The sequence below is a fragment of the Thermobia domestica genome, chromosome 3 (assembly GCF_964235325.1).
Source record: "Thermobia domestica chromosome 3, izTheDome1.hap1.1, whole genome shotgun sequence".
Taxonomy (NCBI): Eukaryota; Metazoa; Arthropoda; class Insecta; order Zygentoma; family Lepismatidae; genus Thermobia; species Thermobia domestica.
Window position 1 is genome coordinate 122,542,766 of NC_137456.1, and position 21,488 is coordinate 122,564,253.

Consider the following 21,488-nt stretch of genomic DNA (forward strand, 5'->3'; position numbering starts at 1 on the left):
AATAAAAAATTTAAAAAATAAAGTAAAAGAAACGAAAACTCAAACTGAAACAAAAAATCATTCACCGCATTCGGTTGTCTCTTACGTCGGTCGCACTAAGGAAACTTTTATATTCGAAACTTGTGTAATCTCACTTTCACTGAAAGTTAAAACACCTTTGATACTGCTCATATATTTTGCACCTTGATTATATATCTAGGTTTTACTGTATATATTTTTCTAGCTTAATACACATTTTAAATTCCCAATTCTACTTAAAAAAAAAAAAAAAAAAAAATAGCAGATTACAACTTTTACATTTTATTGAAGAAAACATTTTACGAGTTTATACAAAGACTACGACTACTTACTGAACAGATTTAAGAAAAAAAAAAAAATCGTTCATATTGATGTCTACAAGTTATATTTGATTTCAGGTTTAACAGAAAATCTGGCAACATGTATTTAATGTTCCATTCTTCTAATGCAACCATTTTTTTTTAAAATTGAATCAAAACATTTTCGAGGAATAAAAAAAAAAGTTGACATTTGAGAATCAATATTATTATTAACAAAACTGACATTAAACCGACATCCGTATACGTTATCAATTGTCTTTATACAACTACTTAGCAGGTGGTTGGTGGGCTAGAACTTTCAAGCTTACTGTACTTTATTTTACCTTTGTGTCTTTACACAGTGACTCCGGCGGCAGGATTTACACACATTTTATCTACCTGCACTCTATGCACGGAGCGCGCGGTGGCTCAGTGGTAGAGCGTTCACCTCTGGTGCTTGGGGTCCCGGGTTCGATCCCAGCCCCCGCCAAGTGAACTTAGTGGTGGACAAACACCGTGCTCGTGGGTTTTCTCGGGGTTCTCCCGTTTCCTCCCACTTTCTTCATTCCACCATTTTCATTCATCTCTCATTATCACCTTCTCCTTTAGCCTCACCGGCATAATCGTGGGACGTAAAACTTAAAGATTTCATTTCATTTTTCTATGCACGGAGCATCTTCACTTTGCTATGTCTTTTATTTTATATTTTTATCACAGACATAGGTTGACACAAGAAAATTAATATATATAAACGAAGAGTAAAACTTAACCTACACCTAACCTAACCTAATCTAATCTAAACTAACTTAATCTACTACAAGAGAAAAATTTGTCACTCATAACATTCATAGTCCCCACATCACACCTGAGTTACAAAGACTTAAATAATGTCAAAATTACGGGTAAGACCGATTAAAAAAAAAATCCAGACGACATTAATAAATAAGGTATTAAATATTTTAGTTATATTCTCTTTTTAAACAGGACTGGATAACGTCCACGAGCTATTGAAAAAAAAAAAAAAATCTGTTGCCAGAAAATACCATGATGCACCAACAAAGTATACCTGCACCAGGTTTTCAAAATAAATATAGATTGTAATTGAGAATCTTGAATATTTTATTCACATTTGCTGCGGGCAAGCGAGAATAGATTTTAAATTTTTACGTACGTTAGGAGCAGTATCTCTGTTGTATCAGAATAAACTGTAGTTCCTAATGAAGTATTTTCTCTTGAATTACATTGTCGGAATGTTACTATATAATACTGGGAGGAGGCTTGCGCTCACAAGGCACGCAAGCCCGTCTATTACGACAATCAAATCAAATTATTGAAAACCCTTCCCCTGGCTCATCCGTGTAGGACCCGTGTTCACGTGATAGATGGATGTGATCGCAATCCCTAGGGAAACAGAATTAACGTTTTAGAACTGCATGTTAATATCAGACACGATCGGTATCACTTTAATCCAAAACAAAATTTTTAGGTTAAAAGCACACTAAACCACAAATTTAGTTTCCATGCGAAGAGGTAGAGTAGAACAACTTAATTTTCCATGTATCTGGTTAACTTTACTGCCCACTTCTCCGTATATCTTCACATCACATTTGACTAGACAAAGAAAACAGGAAAATCTTCTACTTGCACTGGTCTTTTACACCGAATCCCGCATCTTGTGCTTACAAAAAAAGGAAATGTATCCATCTTTATCAAACTTATTCTCGACCTATAGCTGTAGCGGAACACAGCAACTATACAGCGATGCTAATTTGTTCACCTCACGGTCCATTGAGCACCGCAAAGATTTATTTTGTCAAATAAGAGACCATTTAACAGCAGTCACAATAATTATCATAGACTTTGACACAAAACTTTCCACATTCTGCACAGTTTTGACGAGAAATTGGATTGTATGTCCTATCCCCAACACGGTTTTAGGTAAAAGACAAAGAGTACCAAGAAAAAGAGAGCTAATTGGTTCTTTGGTGACGCAACAAAAGGATACCACCTAAATCTCGACACATCAAAAGAAGTCGAACCAATGATGAAATCTGGAATGAGCCTCAAACCAAACTGAGATTTCTTTAAGCTCCAATGAGAAATAATTTCTATCTAAACAAAGGGATGTGCTAAAAAGACATCATGATCGAATTTGAGAATGAAATTTTGAAGAAATTACAGAATTAAATTTTAAGAATTTCCTTCCAAAGATTCCCTACATCTAAATTTCCTTGAAAATAGTATATAACCTATAAGAAACTACAAAATATACGCCTTTGAACCCACGTAACTTAATAATAAGAACAAAATATGCAATAATAATAAAATATTATGTTATATGTAATTTTTATGGAAACTACTTCCCCTATATTACTATTTTTTCACGAAATATTATACTTTTAAAACTAAACCCTAAAATATAATAATGATTTACAAATATTTTCGATTGTCTTTTGACTAAGTATGACCTTATATATACAGGTGGTTCAAAAAATCACGACCATGATACATTATACTTAAGTATAATGTAACACAGTAGATATGCATATGGTGATGACATATAGGACGATATTCTATTTTGTAGTACTTTACGAACCCGAATAACGGGAGAAGAGGTATTTCACTCTCTCGATAGTTACATAAGAGAGAACGGGATCCGAAATGAAATCTTTAAGTTTTACGTCCCACGTGTATGTCGGCTAGGCTCAGGAGATGGTGATGATGAGAAATGAATTAAATGGTAGAATGAAGAGTGGGAGGAAACGGGAGAACCCCGAGAAAACCCACGCACAGTGTTTGAGAAAGGGATCCAGCAGGGAAAAATGTGTAGGTTTATGTTCAGATGGAGCCCGCACCCTGGGGTTGTCTCTACACTCAAGGAAGTAATTCCAGATATGAAATGGGTGCACTGTTTCATACATATGGACGCACTGACCTCCAAAGGAATGCTACCAGAACTTAAAACTGTTACATAATGTTGCAAAGCTAGTTAGTTCTATTAAGGCTAGGCCGTTAAATAATAGGTTATTACCGTATTGTGCGATGAAATGGGCAATGAATATACAAAACTTCTGCTTCATCCTAGAACTCACTGGCTTTCTAGGGACAAAGTACTAAGAAGGTTAATTTAATTAAGGCACGAAATTTTATTATCTGTAAGAGAACGTCTAATTTTCATCACCCATTGTTGACAAAGCATGATTCCTGATAAGTCTCTCCTTCGGCGCAAACCTTTCGTTGTTCTTCATGTTTACCACAAAATAAAGGCATTCAAGAAAAAATTGGTACTATGGATTACTTACATTAAAAAAAAAAAGAAAAGAAAAAAGAAAGAAATTTGCACCTTTTACATTAGAATTGTTTTTAATGGTAAATATTTTTGTCAAATCTGAGTTTCTCGAAGGGTTTGTAGCCACCTCAAAATTATAAAACAAAAATTTGAAACATACTTTCCAAATAAATTTCTGTTGAATCGCGATTCACTTGAGGCTTAGGGTAAAGACATACCGAAGATATCTCGCGATCGAGGTCGAGGTTTAAGTTGCAGTCACTACCTCGATGTCTAGGTCTAGATGGATGAAAGGCGCACATAGCGAAGAAGTCGCATCCTCGCTGTAAGGTTTTCAGTTTGAGAAGAACCATTACTGTTAACGCGTGTGAAATTATTCCGTCAGTGCTTAAAAATCACTGTGAAATCACATTTTGAAATTGGGATGGATGCGAGACGAAACATGAGAAATGCCAGTCTCATCTCTTGTTTCGCAAAAATATTTGAGTCTCCTCTCTTGTAAATATCTATCAATAAATCAAAGACTTTTGCCCTCCCCCCCCCCTTTTTTTTTTATTTTTCTGTGAAGAAATTCCATCTTTCTGCACTCAGACGAAAAATCATTTCCCATCAAAATAAAAAACAGGTTTGTCTTCAGGTTTCGAGGTGAAAGGGGTATTAACTTCACCAGATGAAATTTCATTACTGCAATTTCATTATACAACGTTGCCTCCCTACGAATACGTGCCTGTCTTTAAGGTATTACTTTACCTTATATCAGTAACGAAATTTAGAAATTCTTTTTAATAATTTCGGAACTGGGAGGGTAGGGGGCGTTAAGTTTTTAAGCATAGATATGATTAACACTGGCTTCTTTTTTCTTTAGAAATTACGGAATTTTCAGACTTCCTTCCCTGTAACCGCTATTGTCTTATATAATAAGCTACAGTATAATTCTCAAATAAATAAGAATAACTTATCTGACATTCCCATTTGAGTTACTATTTTCTTCCATTCTCTATTTAAAACGTGCCTATTATGATTATGTTTGTTCCTCTTATCCCATATTGCTAGAGTATTCCTAATTAGTTCTATCTACTAATATGTCTTTCATAATCAAATTAAAGTGCAGCAAAACCTCTTGAGCATAGATACAGATAATCCTCTGCAGACGAAATTCTGAAAATCGATGTAAAAACAAACTCGGTTGTTTATCATCGCGACCACTAATTCATCCTCGCAATCGACCTCAAGGTCGCGATGTAACGTACATCTTCGGCATGCGCTTACCCATTTGAATCCATGTGTTTGTGCCATTATCGAGGTAGCGACTGCGACTTAAACCTCGACCTCGATCGCGAGGTAGCTTCAGTATGTCTTTAACCTTACAGTCATGGGAATGACCTCTCGTTATCGAAGAAAGAAAAGTTAATTGAAATTTTAAGTACCACTGAACTTAAAATCCAATTCCGTGATCTCGGTTTGTCTCGATTCTGGATCTCGCTTTCACTGAGAAATGTATTTCCAGAGATATCTGAAGAAGCAGTATAAGCCGTTATGCAGTATTCAACAACCACATCTTTGTGAAAAGAGATTTTCATCACGCTTTTAACACACACACACACAAAAAAAAGTGCCGATCTTTGACTAGATTTGGCTAATATTGATCCAGATAACCTGGAACTCTGCAAGAGGCGACATTAAAAGTGTAATAAAATAACTGTATTAATAATTTGGTAAATAAATATTAAGTCGGTTCAAAATATAACACGACCATTAATAGTTTACTTCCAATTCAGTAACTGTTTCCGTAGGAATTTTAAAAAGTGTTTTAAGATTTATTATGCTATAATTGTACAGCATGCCTCAAATATTACGAATACACATACCTTTTAAAAAATGTAAAATGAGTAGTCTGTAGAAATATTAAAAACATTTTAGTGGTCCTCGGATTAAAAAAAAAAAATTAAAAACTTAAGAAACGCTGTACTAGACATATATTAAAATTAGTGTTTTTAGCACAGCTTTTCTGCGTCTTTCCCCTAATTTATGTGGGATATGCACTACTCGAACTAACGGCATAAGAAATAAAAGTAGTTTAGCATCATATATATTTATCGACAACACAAGCTAAATGCGCCAAAATTAAATGTAATATATTGCATTTCATTAAGGAAACAGAAATTGCATATACCTGTTTCGAACCCAGAAAAATTTTTGACGGATATGATTAAATTGCTTTTGGTGAACTACATACGGAGACAAGTTGGAGAGAGCAGATTAGTAAGTTATTCAATTTTCTGTATCGAAAAATGATCCATTTATCACATATTTCATCATTATATTAGCTCCAATACTAATTGTGCATTTAATTAATTTTAATTTTATTTAACCCTTTTAGGTTCTAATACCTATTTTTAGGTACTGAAGTAGTGTCTTCATTATTCGACTAAAAAATACAAATAAAGCTTTTTACTTCGGGTTTGTTTTCCCAGGCATAGAGGCATTGTAAAACACGTTACGTATGCTTTCACGCATTTCTGCGTCCAGACATAGGACTGATGACGTCATAAATTTAAAAAAGATATTTTTTTCGTTAGGCCTATTTTATTACTTTTTGGCGGACTTATTTTGGCACCCAAAAGACTGAAATTTTACACAAACATTCAGCCCACCGAGTAGTATTTATCAGATTTTTTCACATCGCTGCATCAAATAGGGGGAAGGGGGGGGGGGATCCAAAGATCAAAAATGTAAAAAAATATTAACTTTTTTTTCTTCAAGTTTTACGCCTTAGATACATGATGCATACATGTGAATGGTACCGTTTGAAAGCCTGTTTTATCCTGAAGAGAATGAGATACAAAACGACTCTAGGATACACAGGGATGTCCCAGAAAATATTTTATGAGATCAAGGTCTTTTGCGGTAATCTGGGGCATTGTAAGGTTCATTTGTAAATACACCTTTCAGCCCTTACTATTCAAGATAGAAGCTTGAAATTTTGTACACACATTTAGTACACAGCTTAGTATTTTTCAGTCGATCTAACACAGGGGATTAAAGGGGGTCCAAATTTCAGAAAACATTTTTAGAGAAAAATCCCGATTTTTCTCTAGATTTCTCGCCTCAGGGACAGGATAGGGAAATGTGAATGGTACCGTTTGAAAGGCTGCTTCTATTGTAAAAAAACTAGGTATGAACCATGATCCTATGATAAATGATGACGCTGTAGAACCTAAAAGTGTTAAGGGTATTCCTTTCCAAATTATAATGACTAATTCCACGAAACACTAGAAATATCAATCACGCTTGGCCAGCATGTGGTGGTGTGAGGTAACATGTACTTTGAAATGTAATTATTAAAAAAAAAAAAAATATAAAAAAAAAAAAAAAAAGTGCTTACCTTAATGCCGACGCAGACGATGACATCTGTTTCTCCGATGTTTCTTCTCTACTACGACTTCTAACGTTAGCACTTTTCCGTATCGATCTCCTTCGCTGAGACATTTTCTCTCCGGAATGTTTCTCGTTGACATCTAATGCAACGTTTGAAGATGTGTTATTCTTTTCAGTTGATGTGTTCGATACATCGTCCAAGTGTTCTTGGATCACTGGTATGTGAGTATCTTCGCGATCGACATCCGATTCTGAAGAATAAGAGTGAATGGAATTATCTTCCTCTAACTCTGGTAAAAGCTCAAGCTCTTCATTGCTTCCTCCTTCTGAAACCTGTTCCTTCTTAATATCACAAAATTCAACAGGAAATGTTTTTTCAATATTATTAGACTCTAACTGCTCCGACCCACCAATAGTTTCAACGCTCTTTCTTGTGGACTCTCTTCTGTTCCTTGCTTTGTCGGATTTGTCACTTCCGACACGATCGTTTGACTTAGCTCTTGTGATTCGTTTCTTTGATGTGCGACGAACATCATTATATTCGGCCTTCCTACGCCTGCCCCGACGACGTTTAACTTTGATTGACGTGGCTCCTTGCTTAATTTCAGAACTTCGCTCTCGTACTTCAGAACTGGGTCTATTCTGATTTTCAGAATTATTGATGGTTGTTGATTTCTCAGCAGCCAAAGAGGTATGTGGTTTCTGAAAAGCAAAAGTACATAGATAACCACTCAAATAATCCAATAATTAGCATAAAAGCTATATATTTATACACACTATATGACCGATACGTGGTTAGATGGTTATCAAAATAATGGAAACATTTTAATAAAATGGAGCTTTTAACAACATAGCGTTACACCACCTCTCGTCTGTAGTAAAGCATGTATTCGTAGCGAAATTGATGTACGTAACTCATGACCAGGGTGTCTACTAAAATTCCAAAGTGAAATTTCGTGGCCGTTTCTTCACCAATCATAAAATTTCCTAACATTTTCAAGAGCAAATTTGGGTGCGAATTAGGTCGAATTTTCATCCATGCAATAGAAACGTACTTTGCTTGCGATTTGGTAGCGTATAAAGCCGACCACAGACATTTTTGGTGGTGAATTTTGACGTTTTATAGAACGAAATTTTCCAATCTGTACTTACATTTGTACAGTTTAAAAAAAAAAAAAATCGTGACCCGAAAGCTAAATTTCGTGACTTTCGTGACCGATAGACACCCCGATGACTCATTTCCAGGGAAATAATAGATAATTCTTAATGCAGTATAATATTCAGCTGTGGAAATGTAAATTACTACGGACTCGCTACTTTCAACTCATCCAAGATGGGAAATTACGAGGTCATGGGAGATGTTAAAGTTCATTCTGATATTTCTACAACCATATATATATATATATATATATATATATATATATATATATATATATATATATATATATATATATATATATATATATATATATATATATACGTATATACTAATCAGGTTGTGTGTGTTGCCGCATAATCATCTGGAAAGACTACATCGTCAGCAGGGAACAGTATATATACTGTAAGATGCATCTGGTCACCTAAAATATCACGTAATCACTGGGATTAATTCATCTTTTCAGAAAAAATTACACGATCAACGGAATGGGATTACAATGACATTGCCGCCACCGCGCCATTGCTAACAGTCCAGAATATATTCCTTTATGGGAGGTCGGCATACATGAACCTTGTTACAAACAGGTTGCCATATACGAACCCTGTTACCAATCACGATCCAAAGATTCTCATAGGATCTTCTAATCATTGTTGGTGCACATTTTACATTCTTGGCACTCTTTCTCGCGTTGCCATCATAACGGTAATTAGAATTCGCGAAATCACAACCCGACTGCAAATACTGAAATTATTGCATGTAGCTGTCGTTGGACAGTGATCTTAGAAATCCTTCAAGTTGCCAACTGATTTCTGCAGTTAGTTGTGTCTAACTAGCTCACACATCCACATGACCTACCACCGGCATAAACTTAACATTCTGCAACATTATTAACCAGCCAACCATCATTGTTACACCCTACTCACACGTGTAATTCACAAGTTTATTTCTAGTTGTGTGTTTATTTCCATTTTGTTTCTCTTCTTACAATTAATGCTACTTTGATATGTTGGAAGTTACATGCTTCAAAATAATAATAATAATAATAATAATAATAATAATAATAATAATAATAATCCAATGAATTGTATCACTAGATCAGTTCGTAACTAAGCTTCTGACCTTTACAGTTTTTAAGTTTACACCACTATTATTTATACATATTTATATGTACACTATGAACAGTACTTTAGTTCGCATAAATTACAGATTTTTCACTCTCTCCGTTAGAGATAATATATCGTGATTAACATGCTTCATTAGTAAGATTTGAGAGTAAATATTCACTTGCATACTTTGAATGGTTTTCCGTGATATACTATTTTTTAGGACGTGCAATTTCCCGCCAAATAAAATAGATATTTCTTGTGGTATTATTAAAACACAGCAGCGATGCTTGTGGAAGTGCCAAGACTCAAAAGCATCAGGGAACCCATCTGTATCAGTGTGAGTCAGCGTAACGCGAAAATTTGCATTTTTAAGAAGAAACTAGACACATTTTACAGAAACAAACTCGTCTGTAACTCGGCAGAATAACGTTTCCATTCTTGAGATGCCCATAGAAAATTAAAGTGGAGTGTCCCAACTACAGCATGGCTTCAACTGTTTTCTTAAAAGCTGGAAAGGAAAAATATATACTATATTCTCAAAAATAGTACTAGATCTAATACTAAGTAAATACTGGATCTAATAGAGAAGAAATACGTTTTACAACTATTTCCCTGAACTTGAGAAATTTAAACATTCAGTTTGCGCGAATCTGCTGAATAACACCGCTGGGTATTGGTATCCATTAGTTTCAGTGATAGCCCACTTTATACAATATTTTATACGTATTATCGTGATAAAAATATACTAAAGATCATGGCATAATTTTATGTGGTGTATTACGGTCTTCTTGTTCATCTCAACCATAGGTTGGTGGGCAACATGGAAATTATTTTAATACTTTTCTCTCGCTTGGGAGAGCTGTTTTATACTTTGATAAGATTTATTCTTCATAACTGCAGCTAGATATTCTATCCTTGGTCTCCCTCTTCCTGGTTTTCTTTCTACTTTTCCCTCTATCAGCACAGTGATCCAATCGGAGTGCCGATTAAGATGGCCAAGCGTGCTGTTTCTTCTTTTTCCTATTATCTTCATGATCTGTCATTCTTCATTAGCTTCCTTTAGTAGGTCTTCATTCCTTTTCCTTTCGGTACATGATATGCACAGCATTCTGCGCCAACACCACATTTCAAATGCTTCCAGCTTGGATATTTCAGCTTTTCTCAATATTCATGTCTCTGACCCATAAAGCGCCACGCTCCATACCAGTGTCTTAATAAATCGTTTACGAAGTCCAGCGACATATTTCTTGATGTTAGTAGTCCTCTTTTCCTATAGAATGCTTGTTTAGCCTGCGCTAGGGGAAAGTCTTAATGTCTTCGATTTTCTCTCCATCTAGCCATATGTTTGCCTCTTCCTCTTCTCCTCTTGTGCACTTCATCAGTTTGGTTTTCTTCTTACTTATCTTCATTTTGCATGTTCGTCCAGTTGGTCGTTCAAGTTTGAAAGTGCTTCCTGCAAGTCCTCATCGTTCTCCGCTATCAATGCTATGTCATCAGCAAACCTTATTGTGCTGAAAACCTGACCATTTACTTTTACGCCTTTCTCGTTTTCCTCAAAGAATTCTTACATAAACTCTTCTATATAGACGTTGAACAGGAGGTGAAAGTCCATATCCTTGCCTCACTCCCTATTCTTGCTTCCTTCTGATCTCTTCCTGTAACATCTGTCTGGTTCCTATAAAGTTGGTATATTATTCTTCTGTCTCTGTAATCCACTTTCAGATTCTTCAACGCTCTGAACATGATGTTCCAATCTACGTTGTCAAAAGCTTTCTCTATATCTACAAATGCTATTACAATTTGTTTATTCTAATGTGCTGTTCCATGATCAACCGTAGATTCAGTATTGCTTCCCTTGTTGTTCTTTTCCTCCTGAATCCAAACTTGTCTTCAATTTTCCCTTCTATTTGTTGTGCGATAATTTTGCACAGTATTTTTGATGCATGAGAAAGCAAACTTAGCGTTCTGTATTCTTCGCATTTCCGTACGCCTTTACTCTTCGGGATGCGGACCAATACGTTTTTCTCGAAGTTTCTTGGTATTTTTCTCGAGGTGTACATTTCATTAATAAGATAAAATAGTTTCTTCTTTGTTGCTATTCCGAGATTCTTAATCACTTCCGTTGGTATTTGATCAATTTCTGGGGCTTAACCATGTTGCATTTTCTTCTAAGTATTGTCAAATTTGTACTTTAAAATTGATGGTCCTAATTCATTTTCATCAACGTCGTCTTCCTTCTCTATCTCTTCTTCGTTCACTGTCTCCTTTGTAGAGTTCATCAATTTATTCCTTCCATCTTTTTGTTATCTGCTCCTCTTCTATTAGCGTTGTTCTGTCCTTGTCTATGATAATGTCTGTTGCGTTTCTTTTTCCTCACAGAACTGTTTTCTAACCTTTCTATATGCCGTTTCTATATTGCCTTTGACTATATTTTCCTCAATTTCTTTGCAGAAGTTGTTTATCCAGTTTTCTCTGGCCTTCTTTACTTCTCTGTTAATATGATTTCTGCACCTTCTATATTCCTCATCTTTGTTATCTTGAACTGTCTTCTTTCCTCCATCATTTCCAATATTTCTGCTGTTATCCAGGGTTTATATTGGGTTCTCGTTTCCCTTCCTATGTGCTCATCGGCAGCTTTTGTAATCCCTGCTTTCACGGCTTCCCATCTCGAATCGATGTCATCACCTGCTAAACTTACCTTAGACGTCTCTTTCTCTGTCTGTTGCATTTGCATTTTTTTTTTTTTTTCATATTTTCATCTCTTCTTAGCTTGCTTGTGTTCCATCTTTTATTTGGTGCCACCACTCGTTTCCTCTTTCGTCGGAGTTCGCCCTTCATCAAACTAAATTATGGTCTGAGTCAACGTCTGCTCCTGGATAACTCTTACTGTTCTTCCCTTGATTTCTAAATGTTTGTCGGACCAGTATATAGTCTATTTGATATCTTTGTCTGCTGGTCATGTGTATCATCATCTTAGTGGTTGCTCGAAGCGAGTGTTCGTTACCGTCAGATTATGGCATTTGCAGAAGTCAACTAATCGTGCACCTATCGCATTCCTTTCTCCTAGGCCGAAATTCCCAGTTACATTCTCTTCTTTGCCTTCGCCGACTACTGCGTTCCAGTCACCCTGATCTTCAACTTTCATCAATACTTCTTTTATTTGCTCATGGTTTTCTTCTACTTCTTTATCTGTATAGCTTGATGCAGCCAGATATACTTGGATTATCGTCATATTCCTCGGTTCGGTTGCTATCTTCAACATTACTATTCTTTCATTGTATCTCCAGCTGCCTATAACTTTCTGTCCTATCTTATTCAAGACAAAATCGACTCCTGCTGTACCGTTTACAGCTCCTGAGTAAATCATTCTGAAGTCCTCGCTCCACATGTCTCCTCCATCAGGCCACCTAACTTCGCTGATTCCCAAGATATTTATCTTCATGCGTTCCATTTCTTTCTTCAGGTTTTCCAGTTTTCCACACTGTAGCAGCGATCGCACATTTCAGGTCCCTATCCTGCAAGGGTTTCGTTTGATGACGACAGAGGAGGTCCTGCTGTGTTTCCCTCCACTGCCGGCGACGACCCTCTGTGAAACAGTAATGTCGTATTCCCTAATATTACATTCTCTTATTTCTGTTTCCATGTTGTTTTCTAGGGACTGGGTAAAGTGGTGGTGTCCCAGGTCCTTCCACCTCGCAGTGAAACAGCCATAGAGGACATCCTGTCCCAGCCTTAAAATGTGGTGTTTGTGGTTATAATAATTTTATCAGTGAGCAAGTTTACATGAATTTTGAATGGTAAAGATATACCAAAAGCAGTTATCTTTCATATAAATTCTGGTGGTTTAGTTGACGGTATTGATCATCATTTCAGTCTTACAAAGTAAAATGAAATTTCTAGTTATATGCCTCACTGTTACACTCTAGGGTAAGAAGTGGATGATTAATGGAAGTGACTTATTAGAGGGGGAAAATGGTGGTATCAGAATGTAAAAGGCAATGGGAAAACCCCCAGGGAAAACTCATGGACACCGAAAACGGTAGGAGACTAAAAAAGAACTCACGGACATGTATAGTTTCAAGTTTGGTACTGGTATGGTTTCGATGGTGAGCAACTTTACATAAATTTTTAAGTTTCTCGTGATGGTACTGACCTAGAGATGTATTAGTAGCGTAGAGTATCGTATTTGTCTAAATTTTTTTGTTAGTGGCCACTACACTTGATCGGCGGTGGGCAACTTAACACACATTTTGAACATTTTTTTGTGATATATATATATAATCATAGGTTCAGGCAGCTCTTACCAGTATTCTTTATAAAATGGTAGTCCGGTATTAAGAGCGTAATATATATATATATATAAAACGGCTGCCTAAAGTGCAGTACAGGTGTCATTGTGCACCCTTGTATCGAGACTGCCTGGTACTCTCAAAATCACCACCAGTACAACTCCCAATTTTAGCACAGCGAAGTTTGTTGGTAACTCTCAAACAACAACTTTTAACAACACTGAAAATAGCACGCATATGTTGGTGTGCTAGAGAACTAATCACAAAGTCTTGTGTGATGCAGAATGAACTATTCATTTTGGTATGTCCTTCTATCTTTCAAACTAATTGGTGAAAACGCTAAAATTTTGTACGATGCAAACACCAGCAATAAAGCATTGCTCCACATATCGTGATACCTCTGAATTAACAATGTTGCCAACATAAAGACATTTTTAAATGGTACTACGTCAGATTATTACATATTTCAAACCTACATATTAAACGAAAACTTACAACACCACACTTATTATTCATTGTTTGTAACTAAGGACGCTACAACACCGATCTACAGTGTCTTAGTGTCGAATACTATGATAAGGATACGATATTTGGAATGAAGAGGAACAAAATTACAAGGAATTGCCTTCTTTCGAAAGGCTTTAATTCGAAAAAGTGCTTAGATGAATATCATATCTAATTACGTAGATGGTTTAGGAAAAGTGAAGATTATAATGCCGTTTGCAGCCATTTGACACCTGAAACAGTTCCGGAGATATGAAAAACATGGTTAGATTGCAAAACTGCTTAAAATGTCTTATATCATGGAACTTTTTTGTAATGATTGTTGCATCCCTTTGTTTCTATAACATTACAACAACACTTTTTAGTAGTTGTGCTTACAAGTTGGCACACTAATGATTTTACGCGGTGTTTAAGTAGCGACCAGTTTAAAATATAAAATTTCTGTAAACGAATTTATGATCTTTACATTCACTGAAAATTTTCTACATTATTGGATATAATACTTTTCTATGCACTTCTTCGAATAAAATATTTCGAAAGAAAGTAAAATTTTCAATATCTAGTAATTTTCTTCCTATTTATTCGAAATAGGTCATATCATGATTATACTATCTCACATAAGGTATTTCGAAATAGGTCCTTAGTTTGTAACACAAAGGATATTGTAAATTTTGAAAGTAATGCTTATGTTGGATTGGGAACACTTTAATCTGGTAGAGTATGTCAAACAATGTATCTTGTCGATATTTGCATCGCACAAAATTTCAGTTTTATTTATCAACTTAAAAAGTTACAAGAGCATCCCCAGATAAATAAATGGTCCAGCCTCATCAGATACTCTGTAATTGCCCTTGTAATCCTATCAAAACCAAACCCGGATATAACACAAAAACGCGTTTTGTCGCGTATTTTTCCCTTTTCGTAAGTAGGCATTTCCACCTTTCCCCAGTCTGTTTCATGTTCATTATATTGTATACAAAATGAACAGGAAATGAAATGAGTAGTTATGCTCTTCAGGCTAAAAGAAGCGGATTATTAATGAAAGTGAATGCTTATTGGTGGAAAAATAGTTTCTTGCTATGTCTTACATTTACTACCATACAGGTTATCAATATTGAAACGAAGTTTTATTAATTCTTACTACTTCTGATTATCGTAGAAGAATAAAGCTAAAATTAAATATATCCTTCGGATACTGAATACACAAGAAAAAATCTTTTGTGGTCTCCTATTAACGTTTACGCTCTGTTGGAATCAATATTAAAAGAAGTAGTAGTAATACAAGGGGCGTTTAAGTTTTGCACAGACGATTATAATATTGTTATTAGTTGCAATATGGTGATGTAATTTTAGGTGAACATACTTTGATCCTTTGGCTACGATGTCACTCAATGCATCTCGTCCAACGTTCTTTTGCCATGAATGCACTTTGGTAGAATTCACGTCGCTGACTTTTACATCAGTTTCACACAAGAAATGAGTCACGTCCGGACTATAGGGAGGGTGAGAGACGACTTTCCACCCCATTTTCATGATGGAGTCTGATGACTCTACCTTGCAGCTACGGTATCTTAGTTTAGAGAGCACGTCGTATTTTATCCAATGAATAATAATAATAATAATAATAATAATAATAATAATAATAATAATAATAACCCTTGTTAACTGTAGAGCTATGTTCGTAGTCGTCTATGAAAATGACATCGCACTGATCCCAGAAAAAAGAAGCCATAATTTACTGGTCTGATATGGAAAGTATAGGTTTCAAAACCGCTGCAAACGACGTCTGGTACTGGCGCAGTCCAATGTGTCATCCTCATAAACGGGAAGCAACCTCCTACGAACGGATGTCGCTAATTTCATTACCGGTTTTGAACACGAATTCCATTACCGACCTTTGTCGGGTCCTAATATCTTCCTTCAGTGTTCATTGTGGTGGTTTACTTGTGAACAACACAAAACAACAATTGGTACCATTTTGAAACAAAGAATCAAAATATGTTCACCTAAAATTTTATCATCATATTGTAACTAATAAAAATATTACACCCATCTGTTCAAAATTTAATGAACGCCCCTTATAGATCTCTAACGTTTATGGTTTAAACAGAGGATTAAAGTCGGAGATGTTACGGTATTAACTCCATTTTAAAAAACTTTCTCTCTATTGCCGTCTGGCACTATTGTGATCAATGTTGAAACAGGGAACTGTAATTTTCACCACTTCTGGTTGACATACAGGAATTAAGATTGAAATGAAAGTTTTCCGTGGAAAGTTCGATTGATTCCGAAACACCGCTACTTGATATCCCTTCACGTTTTTACTTTACCGAAATCAATATTTACACCGAAAGTAGTAGTAAATTTTTGCCACTTACGGTCTTAGTAGGAGATACAGAAGATAAAATATTTTCCTAAGGTCCTGAATCGATTCAAAAAACACGTGTGTCCCTACTTATTACCACGTTTGTTCCATGGTTATGAACGCTGAAACCAAGTATGGTTGATTACTAAAACTTGAAGTTTGAATAAAGGACTAATGGACAAGATGGAACTTGATTTTGGACGCTGAATCTATTCCGAAAAACCGCTTCTTGATATCCATTACCGTTATTGTTCAGTGGAAATCAATATTGATACCGAAAGAACTTATGCATTCTACTACTTTCGATTTTACTATAGTAATACGGGTGGAGATGGGACGATCAAAGTTGAAAGCGGAAGTACCAGTAAATTTTACCACTTCTGGTTTTACTATAGAATACAGATAAATATTGTATTCTTTCTTGAGACGTTAAATCGATTCCAATAAAAACGATGTCGCTATTTATTATGTAGGTACTAACATTGAAACCAACGCGCATGCAGCGCGAGCAAGGTGGCGCAAGCTACTGACAGAAATACCCAAATTACAAATTACATAATTACAAGTGTTCGGAATGTTGTAACAAAGAGGCGTTAAAGCAAGTACCATACAAATACAGCCACTGAGTGAGAACTGTAGTTCCTTTAAGAACAAAACCGGTAGAAAATAATACTGATTAAAGGATATAAAGAAAGCGCGTAATGATTAGTTTGCTTTCAAGTCCTTCTAGACGTAAATAATGAATTTATATATTATTATACAACAGATTACGTTCTAAGCATATAAATACAATACAACAGTTGGAACGGAGATTCATCACTGACTCAAGAACAGTCTTAATTGAGAATTAGTAGCACGCCTTACATTCAAACTCGCACCATAAATCGCTTGAAAATTGCATCCATATACTAATGGCCAATTTATCGAAGTGTCGGAGTATTAAGTTATTTTGTGTGTGGTACAGTGTGTTAAAAAGTAACCATATACTCCGTTGGTAAAGACTTGTTGTGGACAGTCTGTGCAAATGGTCAGAGAGGAAGAATGGTGCGAGTTTTGAGGAATAGTTTGAAGTCTTATAATAATGTTTTTATGAATAAATAGCGAAGATGCTGATTATGGTGTTCGCTAAGAGGAATATTAACTGTATAATGGTACTTGGTGGGATTAAACCATTTGGATATGAAGAGTAAAGATTTAAGTCAAAAAATTAGATTCGTTATATAGTAGTGAGTTGGCATGCTTTAACACCTATGGACGTCGTTATTGTAGTTTTACGTCCCCTTACATTCAACTATTAACAATTGACTTAGGGCAACGCATGATCTCTGTCCATACCAAGCGGAAAAATTTGTGATCATTACTATACTTCCAAAAACTGCATAAGATATGGCTGATTACATATTTTAAGTGAGTTAATCACATACTGATTATCTTGGTAACTTAATGCAGAAGAATTATGAAAAAAAAAAAAAAAAAAAAAAAAAGTTTTTAGAAAACGGAGAAATATACGTAGCATATTCTTAAGTGTGCTAACCTAGAAATAACTACAACGGTTAAAAAAAGTAATAAAAAAAAACTAGTGCTTCTTGTTAGAATTAATGCTTTCCATGGTAGAGACAATTAAGTTCGTTTACTCTCAATTTCTTACACACGTCACAGTACAGTAATTACTTAAGGTAATAATTTATATTGCACCAACAGAAATGTCGTCAAATTATGTTGCAGTCCTGGTTAACAACTGTTTTTGTTATACAATGACATATTTATCGATTATTGGATATTCATTTATCCGTATACTTGTTTTAATGTTGCATGTTTAACTGAACGTTTTCAACAGTAACTTTGCTGTAAGCGTATAGAGGCTCACTAGTAAGTCTCAGATACAACAGAACAACCATGTTCATAGATTTTCTGGGTTTGACTTGTTTCCAACTTTTCATTCCACCAATTTTTTCATCACCTGTTAAAGCGTTATATAATCTATCTGCCTTAGTCAATTAATTTGTTATGTTAAAAATTAAAGTTAAGTCTAGTTGAACACTTGCTATTAGGCCTAAATGTATCAAATAGTATATATCAATGTAAGGACAGTAATCTTCAAACATGACACCAGCAACTACAGAATATAGGTATTACCATACCAACAGGAAATGTTAATCTCATCACATTCATATTATTCCTCCCTCTTTATCTATGTATATCTTAGCTTTAAATATAGTATCATATTAAAGGCAATAAACTCATCATCTCATTAAATTATATATATAATTCTTGAACCTTAGGTCAAACACTTCTACCCTAGGCATTCTTTAACTTTCTAATAAGCATAAACAAGTCTATAGTAATCGAGTTGTGTCCCATTTCTTACATATTCTTCGTCCACTCTCATATACATTAGTCCTTCAAGTCTATAAGTCACAATCGTCGAGTTCCCCCACAATTATCTTAACCGTTACATTACTCAGTGCTAGAGTGTTTTTCTATGTGCAAGTGGTCCCTAGTTTTGATTTCATGTGAATCTCGAATAGACAACACGTGTTCGTGTTTTCTTTCTTTCTTTCGAGCTTCTCTAGTTTCCTCCCACATTATTCCCTTATAATTATTTACTATAATCTTTTGTCTCCTTTAGTCTAACTGGTACAAGTGTAGAACATGAAACAACTGACGATTTTATTTTATTTGTTACAAAATTCACTAACGCACACACAGAGTAACTTCGAAATCTTTATTTGGCATGTTTTCAACCTTTGATTGACGAAATACTCTAATGAACACTCACGACATCGCGATACACTTCTTTGACTTTTTATTAATAATATAAATTATAATGGTGTAAGTAGTGCTGTTTGTACAGCTAGAAGCATTGACTGGTACAGTCTGCCTCAAAATTAATTTTAACTATTTATTAAAAGCTTTATGACCTTTTAATTATAGAATTTCGCGAAACAACGATTGGGAACCACTTTTCTATGCTATAGTAATCGTATTCACTTTCCAACATGCATACGTTACAGTCTTCCTTGTGCACCGAGAAATCCGGAGCTCCAGATCTAACGTTATTCTACAAGGCCACTGGGAAAGTCTGACTGCATCATGATCACTATGAATGAGCAACGTTTCATCATTTGTACCTAAAATAGTTTACAAAAAACGAAGCTAAAATTATGTCAAAACAAAAAAAGTTATTTATGCAAGTGCGATCGATACCACTGAGGAGATCGCGTCCATCAGTCTTGCCTGCACGTATCACTCATATAATCATTACGGTTAAAAGTTGTGTATGTTTGTATGATAGTGAATGATAATGGTTGCTCTAGTACAAAACTGCGCCAAGTAAAGTTCGGTCCGTTTAACCACTTTTTCCATGCGAAAGGGCAGAATGAAGCAGAAATACACTGGAATTTATGTTTAATCTATGAGCCACTAGTAAATGAAGAAAAAGTATGGCCTTGAAGCCGAGCTTTTCAAGAAAGTCGTTCAAACATGCACGCCGACGAAACAAGCAGTAGGTCTAATGTTTGGACAGACGACACCTTGTGGAACGTGTAACAGAAAGAGTGAAATCCAAATCCCTCTTTACCATTATTGCGCACGCGAAAACAATACACCGTATTTCACAAACAACTTGGGTTAGCAGAAACTGTGTCAGGAGGGTCATAAAAATATTAACTAATGTTTACGAAACAAATAGGTTCACAAGTGCATATGCATTTTTTAAGGTGGGGAAAGGATGGGGATGAGTTCTTTCGGCATATAGTAACTGGTAACCATACATGGATTCCCTATGTCACTGGTAAATCAAAATAGCAGTACATGCAGTGACGTCACTTACAAGGAGAAGGCACACTTTGGTAAGTGAACTTCGGGGCCATTTTTTGCGAGATGGTAGTGCACATTTAAAGAGTTAATATTACAAACTGGGAGAGCGCAATGGCCAATAATAACCGACAAAAACCGTCTTAGAGTTTTCTACTCGACGCATATATCGTACGACGCGCAAACTTATCAAGTGATGACGTCGCGGAATGAGAAGGATCAGCGACTCAAGTGCAAAGGGTCCCGGGTTCGATTCCCGTTCTAGTCTTTCTTGTTTTCTTGCTTCAACAATAAAGTAGACATTTGTAACTATAAATAAAATATTAATTCACCATACGTTTATAATGAATAAAACAATAGAAATTTTCAATCACTTGTAAATTCTTTTGATGTTTCATGTTAACTAGGAACAAAATTTAATCTCTTCCGTAAATATTATTGTTACTGCAGTCGTGGTGTAAAAAATGTTCTTGCAGCTTCGTGTCTACATCTGTTGAGAGTGTGAGAATTACAAGGGGAATGAGGGGGAAATCTCCTATTGTTATAGCAACATCCAGTATTAGCAAAGGGGATTTCCCTCCTCAACTCCTTTGTAAATCGCACACTGTCAACAGATGTAGACACGAAGCGTCAAGATGTACACAACGACTGTCGTCAAGGGCGCCGATCATGGGAGGTCGGATGCTCGTCCCCCCAAGCTCATGTGGGCCCCATGTAATTTTATGAATATTTGTTTTCATACGTATTTTTTATTGTTACATGTATTGTTGTATGTGTTTTTTATGAATGGGCCTCCCAAATTTAGAGAGAAATCGGCGCCGTTGACCGTCGTAACCATAATACAACTCGGGATATCAGTATATTTACGGAATAGATTAAATTTTTTTGCTAGTTAACATGAAACATTGAAAGATTTTACAAGTGATTTTAAAACTTCTATTGTTTTATTCATTATAAACATATGGTGAATTAATATGTTATTTATAGTTACAAATGGTTACTTTATTAGTTGAAGCAAAAAACAAAACAAGGATTGACTCAAACGGGAATCGAACCCGGGATCCTTTGCATATGAGTTACACACTTTACTCATTCCGCCACGCCGTCACTTGATAAATTTGCGTGTCGAACAGTATATGTGGCGAGTAGAAAACTTTTGAAGACGGTTTTTCTCCCTTATTTTTGCCCATTGCGCTCTCCCAGTTTGTAATATTAACTCTTTAAATGTGACTACCTCCTCGCAAAAAATGGCCCCGAAGTTCACT

At 35.5% G+C, this 21,488-nt stretch overlaps 1 protein-coding gene across 6 annotated transcripts in view; it reads right to left on the reverse strand.

The window, feature by feature from the left end:
• The window catches only part of LOC145680691 (uncharacterized), a 172,392-nt gene that overhangs the window by 130,294 nt on the left and 20,610 nt on the right, over positions 1 to 21,488 (reverse strand). For all 6 annotated transcript variants that reach the window (XM_081751592.1, XM_081751588.1, XM_081751591.1 and 3 more), the window contains exon 3: positions 6,992 to 7,686. In XM_081751592.1, coding sequence (XP_081607718.1) covers positions 6,992 to 7,686 — 695 coding nt within the window. The remainder of the gene's footprint in view (positions 1 to 6,991; positions 7,687 to 21,488) is intronic.